Consider the following 11,465-nt stretch of genomic DNA (forward strand, 5'->3'; position numbering starts at 1 on the left):
GTGCACTGAAACTGCATTTACCCACTTTAAATTCTTCTTAATTTTTTTAGAAGCAAAGCGGTTGCAAAGACAGTCTGTCCGTCCCCTTAATTTACAACTCAAAGTTGAGCAATAAGAAAAAGCCAGACCCAGTTAACCCCTCTGCAGGAAATCCACTGTTTAGTCTTACAAGATGACCCATGACCTCAAGCTCTGCACCTAACAATTGTCCCGGAAAAGGTGCGTAGGTTCATAGGGTCGGAGATGCTGTCTCTACTTCACCCTCCGCGTCCGCATGGATAATAATTATTCAGCTGACGATTATCGTCTTTTGACTTGGTGAATCAGAACACATGAGCAGAAAGTAGGGGAGAGAAGGAAATAGGAGCAGTCAGAGCTATGTTGCTCCCTTTTACGGCTCAAAGCGTTATACAAGAAGGGAAAAATTTGCTAAAAACTTATATCACCATGAATAAAGGCAAATGGACTCTGAGTGGTGCCAAATTCAACGAATAAAATGTTTCTGGTAGCTTTTGGGCCTTATTTGATTTTATTGCTTAAAAGAAACGGCAACAGCTTATTTGGTTACCCTACGAAGCATCAACGAATCAGGAAACAGGAGATGGGCCTCATTACAGTCGGTGAGTGCGACAGTTTGGTCAACTTTAAAAAATATTCTAATTTAGCTACTGCAACTTTTAAGTAAAAATAATTTTTTCCTTTTAGAGAGCATTGATCACCATAAAATTTACCAGATCTATTCAAGCAAGGGTAGATTGGCTATATTAAAAGACGCGTACTTATTTAGTGCAGTCGACAACTTCCCCAATCTTGATTAGTTGCCCTAGTCACATATTCTTAGAGAAAGGTCTGCTAAATGCAAAGTAGTTTTCCTAAAAATTGCCAAAATGACACTTTTAGAGAGGTAAATTGCAATAATTTGTAATTGGTTCATTTCTACGCTTTTGTGCTTCCGCTAAGTAGCATGGCTTTCTGGCCAGGCCTGCAGCCCCCAGCCTTGCTCTACGTCGGCAATACGTGCTCCGTCCAAGTATCATGCCCTCACGCGTCTTTAACGTAGTCACGGTATGCACTACATTAGTAGTAGGGTAAGGCAAACCAGAACCAAAAGGTCGACTACTCTAATATCTACTACTATACGATAATCCTTAACACTTCGGAGGAAGAGCATATGCTGTAGATTAAAGAGACTGTGACGACCTCCTAAAGGAGGGCTGAACACGACGATAGGCCTCAGTAACTGTCCCAGTCCCGTGTTCTGTCCGATTGCTATTACAATTTGGCGCAGCACTAGCTGTAAACCATCTGGATTTGTTCTCTTTAGAACCGCCTACAGTACCTGTATGAAGATGTCAATTAAGTGAACACACAATACATCTTCAACCTCTCTACCGACTGGTTCAAACCCATATGGGCATGTGACTGGGCAACACTGAAGTGAGAATGAGGTGGCAAGGAGAAATAGATGCAAACCTCGCCCAGCAAGACTGTTCTTAGCCCCGCTCCTAATTAGATAGCTCGGCTTTGGGGCTAGTGTCCTTACGACTAGCGATGGACATTCCAGATGGTCTACACATTCCCCCTCCCCCAGTACAGTTGAGAAACAGGATAGAACTCCAAATCCGGTAAAATTGTCAAATGAGTGTAGTGAGGTTGCGGCAAAATATCTCCTCAGTTACATGAAAATTTTGATGACTGGCGTAACTAGTCGGCAAGTGGCGTGATGGCTGACGTGGAAGGATGATTAAGTGCAGCGCCAGTAATGACGATCAAAAGGAGAGTCAGATTATGTAACACTTTGATTGTTTGTTTAAACCTCCCATTGTGGTTAAAAGGGCGTTTCAAGCTCTTCTTCTGTCCTTTCGATGAAAGGCTCTAGCCCTAGTTTTATGTCCCTCGTCTATCGAGAATTCTCAAGGCTCTACATTATCTTTGAGCGGTAAACAAAGAAAATTTTATTTGCTTACTAGAAGTGTTTCAATAATGGCATTATTTAATTCACTTCATGTCTATTTTTTATAATTGTTATAGGAATTTTGGGTCCACAGTTGAGGAATACGCCAATGGTAGCCTGTTAAGCTCGGCTGTTGATTGTGCAAGTGCTTAAATCTCGGGAGAAAGTACTTCCGCTGAAAGGCAAGGTCCGCAGGCTACGCCATTAGCCACTCAACTTGCCTGTACGTTATTAATGCATTTTCTACCACTATTACTACTACTTTTCACGATTTTGGGAGAGACTTGGGGTAGTGCAGCTGCTGAGAACCTCGGTATGAATTGTGGATCGACATGCAGGATGAGTACTAAATACCCTTTCCGCCTCCCTTTCTCGTGTTAACCTATGCTGTCCATGTTGGTGCAACTAGACAGATTCACATGGAATAAACATCGACGTGTATGGGTTAGAGGTCGGCAGAAAGCTCAAAGAGAAGAGGAAGGATCGAATCTTTCAAAAAATTGTCATGGACTGTTTCGATTACGAAGGTAACCCAAATGAAAGACTTAAAGAGGAGTTCCAGAAATATCGTGCCACGCCCTTTTCATATCCTTAGGCACTTGGATATCTCCAAGCATACCTGTGAATTTATCAGTGCATTCTAACCTAGACCTTCTCCACAAACCTATTCCAAATGTGTCTCCTCTCAAAGGGAAACTTCTACATCTTGAGGTCACTCTAAATAACAAAAAGGCAAAGAGGCAATGCAGAAGAAGACCTAAATTTTGTCACATGCCGTATCTACTCACACCAGTTAACTAAAGGAGGAATAAGGCGCCATACTTCCACTGCTTGGATGTAAGGCTAAGTACAGTGAAAATAGCGATCACTAGGGTCAGCTGTACCACAAGTAAATTCGAATTAAGCGGATGGATTCAGTTTCTTCGACAATTGCGTGTATGTTTCGCACCTCATCTCAAGTTATGGAAAGCTGTATGTAACCAGTAATTTCCTCTGCTTTGTGGAAAGCAAACTGAAAAATCTTCAGGTAAGATAGTTTTAAGCATTTTTAAACCTCCTTAGGTGGTTATTCGACTTGAAGACGTGGAAAGCTATGAGACACATTCCTCAGGTGTTAACATATATGCCTACAATCAGGTTAGGGTGATTTCCTTTGTGAAATTTATCGAATGCATCATTTTATGTTGTGAATCTTTCTCTTCTTGGTCTTAGAAGCACTCGTTCACTGACTTTGTCGGTGAATCCGGTGTGGCTTTCCTTTCTAACTACCTCCGACTAACCAAAAAGCCGAATCCTGTCGGGGACTCCGGTGTTTCTTCTAAGCCCTCCTTCCGTCAGTCACCCGTTTTGGTCAATGAAAAGGCCTCTAATCCCCTCTTACCCATCGAGCCTCCAACCAAACCTTCTAGTAAGTCAGCCATTTGCTCCGATTTGTGCATCGTTGTGGCTATTTCTCATCTCAAGTATCTTTTCTAGGGTCGAAAAATGGGCTCTCTGCACGACAATCTGTGTCTCCAGCTGACCCTTTGGCTTTCAAGTCTATCACTGGTGACGGTGGTAGCAGCGGCGGTCTATCGACCATTTCCGATGTGGCTTACAAAGCCTCCTGCATTCCTCTCCTTCTTCTCACCCGAATCCTTAGCTTCGCTGTTGCTATGGCAACCAGCTCGCTGCAGGCGACTCCCTTTGGATTTCAACCCCCCCGAGCTTTTACCAAATTTATCGCCTACATAGTGTTAGTATTCTCCTTTGGCTTTTTGGTTGGACTAATTCATGGCGCCCAAAGTCGTTTTTCGCCTATTTAAGCGCTTATTTTGCCACAATTTTCTTTTACAATTGTCTTGATATCTGATCTGGGAAGCGTGATCTAAAACGGTAGCGGATGGGTTTAACAATGGATTTGAACCACCTATGAACTTGCTTGGAACTGCATCTGCGATGCTTTCCTCCTAGTCCCCATAGTTTACGACCTCACTAGAGTGTGTTATGTTTTTGTATTCTCTTATTTTTATCTTCAGGCCGTCAAAAGTTGTTTTTGGTGGCATTCCGATTTCTGTGGTTTTCCTTAGTCCTTATCCAAGACGGTATGTTCCAGCAGATCTCCGAGTTTGACAGTTTTGTTCAGGATCTAGATAGCGGTTTCGAAGCAACGTGTGGAAGGTAGTAGTAAGGTGAATTTTTCGAAGGGAATTTTTGGTATTTTTCCACTCATTCTGCAAATAATTTGTTTCCTCATCGCTTGTGTTTCATAACCTTGTTGGCTGAAATCGTTAGTTTAATTGTCCTGTGTGTTGTGAATGTACCACCCTCACCGCTGATTACGACTTTTTCCAGCAGCAACTTATTTCCTTTGTGTGGGAGAGAGGTTTTTTCTACTCTTAAGTGTCGTCGGTTTCTTCATCGTTGTTTTGTGATCATGTGATATCGTTCTTATTTTCCCCAATTTCAGTATTCATAGCACTTTCACCACGCCTTTTAGCACTTACTGCTTAGATTGCCCAGAGTACCATCCTTTTTCGTCCGGATTCAATTACCTTTCTCGTATATTTTTCATCTCAGCAGTGCCTCTTCCCTTATTCTTGGGCTTTTTAGGCACTTTTCATGCTTTCATTTTGCCATTCTGTTGACGAAGTGTTTTTAAATTGTGTTTCACGAGTGATCGACATTTCACTGACTTCCTCGATGCATGAAGTTCTAGAAGGAGCTATGGATGACTTCAACGATTCCTTTGTCTGGCTTCTCTAGTTGATAAGTTGCATAAATAAATACTAATTATTTCGAGGAGTGTCGGAACTTGCTTAGCTGTGTCTCTTCAAGACTCGAAGCACAACCAAATGCGACTCAATGGTATGGCTTCCGCTTTAGACAGTGCAAAGCTGCACAAGTACCATTCGGCTTTGGCCCTTAAATTTCCCACATATCTTTACTCATTCTGCTGGGTTGAAAGTAAGTTGCCATAGCGGCACTTCTCCATTCTCGAGGATCCATCGCTTAATTGGCCTTCCTTTTGGGTGCTTTAATTAATCAGGACCGCCGATTTTTTAGCAACCCATTGTTAATTCCTTTCTTCTTTGGTCGAATCTCTCTTTATCTTTTACAGGGATTTCATCTCGCATTTCGTATCATTTGAGAGTCTTTTAATCTACCGGTACTTAGAATCGTATTTTTATGGTGTTTTGATGCTGTTTTTGCCTTACAATCTTTGCCCCAGTTTCTCACTTTGTTACCTGCCAAAACCCTCCCCCTCCACTATCTCTCACGCCTTAATTCTGCTTCAGTTTTTGGCATCCCATTGAATTGTTTCAAATGTGCTTAAAACTGCCCCTATTTTTGAGCATGGCTTCTGGGTGTTTTGTGAAACGATGTAGACTAAATGGAAAGTAGTTTGCATACGCTCCCTAAAGGCGACGTAACAGTTTCTTTTTTGTCTTATCAAAATCGGGCTCGCCTCAGATTCCGACCCTCTCCTCTGTTTTTTTATCCCCTTTTGAACATCGATCTGGAATTAATCGTACTTTTTATTTACAAAAATTTCTTTAGAACGTATTGTTCACCACCTAGTTTTTTGTGCTCGTTATCGAGGTCGCAGCTGTGACCTCGTGCTCTTTATCAGTTTTGGGTAGCCATTTGCGCCAAATCGTGTCTTTTTAAAAGGTAGAAAAGAAGTGCGATGTTCTTATTTTGAGAGGAGTCTAGTCTATTTGTAGTTCTTAAGCAGGATAACTTCAAAGACTGCATCGCTGGCGATATCTTGCTAGCGGTGTTGATTCGAAGGAAGTCATCATTCCGCTCTGTAAGACTTGGTGTGAAAGTCTCGGAGGATGTCAGTCATTTTCCATGGAGCCTTGCCATTTCGCTCTTAACGATTTGATATTTCCAGTATATGATGGAAGGGCTAAATTTAAAGCTCTGTTTCTTTTCCAGTTTGGCATTTCTCACTATCTCCGTGGTTTACCTCTGCTACCGTCTTCAGCACATTCCACTGGACGACTCAGTGGGAATTATTAACAGAAACACCTACGTCAACAGTAACGAAGCTGGAGAAGGTGACTGTAGAAATGAGTTTCTAAAAATTGTTGCCTCTCTCCAGTCCCTTTCGCAGGCACTTCAACGGTTAGAGGCTAAACTGACATCCGGTTGAATTTACATCTCATCAGGATCCCCCGTCCCTCCCCTCCTCTCCCCTCCCCTCCCCTCCCCTTCTATATGACTTGGCTTTCCTCTTCTTTTTTCGCTTTATTCTAACCGTAAACAATTTTCTGTGTAAACAGATTGAATAAATGTATTTTTTCCTTTCTGTCGTCCTTTTGTTTTCCCCAGTGTTTGCCTCAGTCTATCTTTAAGAGGCGATTGCTTTTGTGTGACACTGGGGTGGATACAATTAGGCGCGGGACAAAAACAAACCGCCAGAAATGGTTTGTTTTTTACCTGTCAAACCTTCAGAAGTCCGCCTTTTTTCCTGACCTTGGAAATTGTGAGGCGAGCGAGTGCTTCCAGCTTTAAACATTGTACGACAGGATGCCACCGTGGCTGCACTACACGTGGTAGTGCGTGCCAAGTGTGATTTTTTAATTGTTGCCACACATGTGGGCCGGTGCGGTTCCGATGTCTTTGTAGTTTCTGGCTAAGGAAGTCATCTCCTCTGGCACAGAAGACTTCATGGACAGCTCGGCGATGAGAACTTGGTAGTTTCAACGTTTCAAGGCCATGCCCCGGAGTTATTGGCGTCAACCCTGACCCTCGTGATTTTTACCCCACTACGACATTTTTTGCAGTGAAGAAACTGTTGACACACCCGTTAGATTGCACAAGTGGTTAAGCTTCCTGTAGGAACGGTGAGCGCACTCATTCTAGAGGTGATGCAGTCATGTTTTTGACCAGCGTAGAAGAGTTGAGTGTTGAAGCAAAGAAGGCATCAACAAGGCGCGTAACAAATTCTTGCTGCGCTATTTCCCTTTCGAACTGAAACGAGCCTCAAATCAATGGCGGCAGCAATTTAAGCCCTGGAGACGAAGGAAAGCTGTCCTAGGATTGTTCAGCCTCTTAATGAGTCACCTTTCAATGGGGAGATCCATTCAAATAGTCAGCAAATTAATGGTGGATAGGAGCAATCGTAGACTGACGTGTTTCCTGTCTACCCAACATGCAGGAGGCTAGTTAGTCGGGCACCCAGGTGCTCACTTTGTAAAATCAGGGTATGCAAATGAAATGATGGCATTATGATTGCGAAGAATATCTACTTTTTGAATGGTCTTGCCGTAATACGCATCTTTTCTTACCTCCTAGAAGTGGGTCATGGAACTTGGCAAATACTGGCTAGAATGACAAGTAACAAAAAGCGAATAAAATGGAACCACCTTGGTCTGCTAGTTGATTAAAAAAGAAGTGGCTTTACTACAATCAAGGAAAGTTGGCTGTTATGCAACCTCAAGAAATCTCTTCATCTGAGTGCATCTGTACTTAAAGTATGACTTTTTAGGCAAAAGAACTCTAGCATTTCAACATGTTGATCACAGGGAGTCAACAAAGCAATTGACATCACGTGGTGCAAAACTGTTGGAAGACACATTTGTTGTAGTTTATCTGGGAAGAAATTGTACGTTTACAGAGGAAAAATTCTAAATGATGCCTTTTTTAAGCAAGTGGATCTCAGATAGCAACAAAATATGCGATCGTAGTACCCCAACTCTTTCCTGACGTTAAGAGGTGTCATAGTACTAGGGCAGACGACATACAGAAGGGCCGTGAGGGGCTACTGACACGGCTCGGTGATCCCGTCCAGCGGAATCACCATGGCCGAGTCTTGAGTGTCCGCATAAGCAAGACGAAGGGTTAAACAAATAAATCGGGCATTGCATAGCTGCCCCGGATATTCCCCTGGTCAACCTCTCGCGTTGGCCATCACGAGGACGTCGGAGCTGCATTGGATAGACAGCCATTAACTAGTCACGCCGGTCATCAAATTTGCGTGCAAATGAGAGGGCATCTGAGGTCAACGCTGCTGATGCCGCTTGGCGAACCCACTGGAACTGGTGTTCTGTCCTATTTGGGAACTGTATTAGAAGAAGGGAAATGAGCTGGCCTTCTCGTATCCTCATGGCTGGTCGTAAGACCACTAACATGAAAGGATGGGATTTAAAATAATTTTGTGGGATTAAGGTTTTGGGTCTGCTTCTCCCTGAACCTTTCTCCTCACTTTAGTGCTGTTCAGCCATATCTATCTGGGTTCTATCCAGCTAGAGGTGAGTTGGAGGAGATAGTGCGGCTAACATGTGCTGAATTTAGTATAAAAACTGAAAAAAAAAACATGACTTTAATTCTCCAATATAGTAATATATTGTAAGTAATAGCCGCCCTGATAAACTTTACAAGCAGATTTTGACAAAGCTGACTGAAGTAGGCGAAGGTAGAATTAAATCAGGGTTTCAAGGTCACAGGGTCAGTCGAAGACGCAAAGACTAGAGCAGTGGTTGAATCATTCCACGAAATGTCATGCGTGAATTTGATTACGAAGGTAACCCAAATGAAAGACTTAAAGAGGGGTTCCAGAAATATCGCACCACGCCCTTTTCATATCCTTGGGCACTTTGATATCTCCAAGCATACCTGTGAATTTATCAGTGCATTCTAACCTAGACCTTCTCCCCAACCCGATTCAGAAGTATTTCCTCCGCAAGGGCAGTTTCTACATCTTGATGTCACTCTAACTGACGAAACGGCAAACACGCAACGCAGAAGAAGACCGAAGTTTGGTCACATGCCGTATCTACTCACACTAGTTAGCTAAACGCGGAAGAAGGTGCTAAGTTCGGTGAAAATACCGATTATTAGAGACAGCTGTATTACACGTAAATTGGAATTGAGCAAATGGATTCAGATTTTTTCGACAATTCATCTCAGAAAAGTACGTGATTCAGTCCTCAACTCGGCTGTTTCCAATCCATGGAAATCCTTTCCCCACACCAAACCACCTCAAGAGAGGGAGTGTAGAGGGTGAGGAAGCTCTTCAGAATCTACACAGCACACGTCCAGTTACTGACATGGACTGGAATCTACGAGAGGCCTCCCACCACGATGCTCCTTGGCCATCATCCATCAGTTGGAGTGTGAGTGGATCCATTCGAGGCATCCGTCAACGGTTGGCGTGGCTCTTATTGGCATTGACAGCATACAGATGTGAGTGAAGCCACAACTTGGTGGAGGAGGAACAATGACGACACAAAACAGAAGTCGGAACTGTCATTCAGTCCACAGTGCGGCAACGTCCGTGCTGGCTCTTTGCATGGCTCCAACCACACACCCACCGTACCTACGCACTTCCCCTTCTTCTAATGCCAACGCCACGAGACGCGACCACAACACTGAAATGCACCGCGAATTGAAGGATGAGAACAAAATCACACCGAAAAGACATGGCCTGGTTTGTCTGGGTCTTTGGATACATCTACGTGTGTCCATGAGCACATTGTCAGGAGCCATTCTCATCCGCGGTTCACAAAGCCAATCCACTTTCTGACAAGATGTGCTTGACCGCATTCAAACAATGAGGCAAGCTTGTTGACTCATCTCAATTACCCATCGAGTGTGTTCCATTCGTGTTGGTGACCCCAAATTTAACTGTCAGCACAGCGCCTTGCTTTGCACACTTCATCTAGGATCGGGTTCATCTGAAAGTACAACCATCTCGTATTTCATAGACCACCATTCAGCCATGAAATGTAAAACCTGTGGTATCACAGGGCAAACAATCACGGTAGCTACATTACAATCCATTTCGCGTTTTGTTGTCGAGCTCTTTGCCTTAATGGCAGTGTACACTTCCTTGTTCCTGTCAACAAAGCCAGATTTCGGAAGCATTGGCTCCCTTGAGACCACGAGGATGGGAAGCACGAGTGATTGGAAAGATTGTGTTTGAAGCACAATCCCACATGACGCCAATACCTTGGTGCAGACGTCAGCTCGAGACACCATCGAAGGGACGGACGAGGCACTTGAGGAGGTGGGAATGAGGCTAGCTAATGCGCGAAAAGCGAAGCGCAGCAGAGCGTCGTCTACAAGTCAGCGATGCAGGTCGGATGCTGTCGTTTGAGAAGATAATCTACTCTTCAAAAGCACCAAGTCACATGAGGGAAGTCAGTCAAATTACAGGGTGGATGAGTTCATCCACCACACCTCCGCCACTTTTATGCCCACCAGACGCACGCCGAATTCATGATGAGGCAATCTACCTCTCCACCCACTTCCTCAATCCATCCAGAAAATATCCATCCATCCAACCCGCACCCATCCATCAATCCATTCACCCGTCCACCGCAACGCCCATTAGACGGCTGCGTTTCTCTTCACTCAGTCTGACGTCGATTCACCTCTGGTTCACTCACCGCGTGTTCACCACCATCTCACATCGCTCTCCACCACTTGGCAACACCCGCGTCAGTTTTCAAGGCGAACTCCGATTATACAAGATTTACTTTATGAAAGAGGCAAAGAGACAGTAATGCAACACTGCCTTTCACATATCTGTCCAACACAACATCTCACTCCCTCCGAAGGCACCCCCTCACGAGTGCCATCACGTCAACAGAACTTGCTTGATGGTCAGTGGCGGCACGAGCACTTACTTGCAACACAGAATCCACAATCTGTGCTCCTCACGAATGAAATGCTTCTGCAACCGACACTTCAATTGCTCCACCTCCAAGCTGCCCTTCTCAAACACCTCCCTTGTCAACTCCACATCCAACGTCTCTGAACGCTTCGGGTTCGTGTAGAAGAAGTACGCATCACGACTGTCATCATAGCGAAGTTTGTCGTAGATGCAAACGTCGTGAAGGAATTTGCCACCCTCGGCTAGATGCCAACACAGCAGTGCGAGGAGGATGGTGAGACTGGCCAACACACGAGTCATGGGAGCAATCACGTGGTGGAAGTATTGATTGTCCGACTGGACAGTGACAATGTGGCCACTGACCAGACGTGTCCGTCTCCCACTCCCACGTCTGGCTGTCGACAGGTGACTCATCTGCCATCATCTTGCCAACTTGCCAACTAGCAGTCATGATGCACACACACACACGCACATGCTGGTCAAATGGACATTGTGACTGGGTGACTTCTAAGTACTCGAGAAGACATTTCAATTGCTATGGTGGCACTTCTCGGTCTACACTGCAAATTCCATCAACATGCAGCGTTATGTTGACTGAAGTGGTGGTTGTGCTCATCACATGGCACAACTAACCGAGTGATCCACTCTCCAGTCAACTTGCCCACAAATTTGGAATCATCAATATTCCGTCATTCCGCCTTCACACCCTCGGTGTGGCGGAATAATGATGGCAAATTAGCAAAGGAATTGCCGCACAAGCTTTCCCACTTCCAAATCGTGTTGTTTTTACACAAAGTCACCGAGTGGATGCTGTGTCACCCAGGTACTCGTGAAGCACACCAGTCGGGGATGTGAAGAGAACACGGGTCGTCTTCTGTCACCACCACCACCACCACCACCACC

The 11,465-nt window shown here is 44.5% G+C and overlaps 2 protein-coding genes across 2 annotated transcripts; one reads left to right on the forward strand and one right to left on the reverse strand. All coding sequences in view use genetic code 11, as the record gives it.

The window, feature by feature from the left end:
* Nucleotides 1-964: 964 nt before the first annotated feature.
* On the forward strand, nucleotides 965-9,470 carry EGR_08688 (hypothetical protein; the record flags this gene model as incomplete). Its single annotated transcript, XM_024497937.1, has 8 exons — nucleotides 965-1,030; nucleotides 3,017-3,091; nucleotides 3,167-3,362; nucleotides 3,431-3,689; nucleotides 3,973-4,038; nucleotides 5,879-6,000; nucleotides 8,855-9,130; nucleotides 9,202-9,470. 8 exons carry the CDS (start codon nucleotides 965-967, stop codon nucleotides 9,468-9,470), a joined length of 1,329 nt encoding a protein of 442 aa, XP_024347662.1.
* Nucleotides 9,471-10,571: 1,101 nt separating this feature from the next.
* On the reverse strand, nucleotides 10,572-10,976 carry EGR_08689 (hypothetical protein; the record flags this gene model as incomplete). Its single annotated transcript, XM_024497938.1, has 1 exon — nucleotides 10,572-10,976. One exon carries the CDS (start codon nucleotides 10,974-10,976, stop codon nucleotides 10,572-10,574), a length of 405 nt encoding a protein of 134 aa, XP_024347663.1.
* Between the last annotated feature and the right edge of the window lie 489 nt (nucleotides 10,977-11,465).

Source organism: Echinococcus granulosus (assembly GCF_000524195.1).
Source record: "Echinococcus granulosus chromosome Unknown EG_S00115, whole genome shotgun sequence".
In the NCBI taxonomy this organism is placed as follows: domain Eukaryota; kingdom Metazoa; phylum Platyhelminthes; class Cestoda; order Cyclophyllidea; family Taeniidae; genus Echinococcus; species Echinococcus granulosus.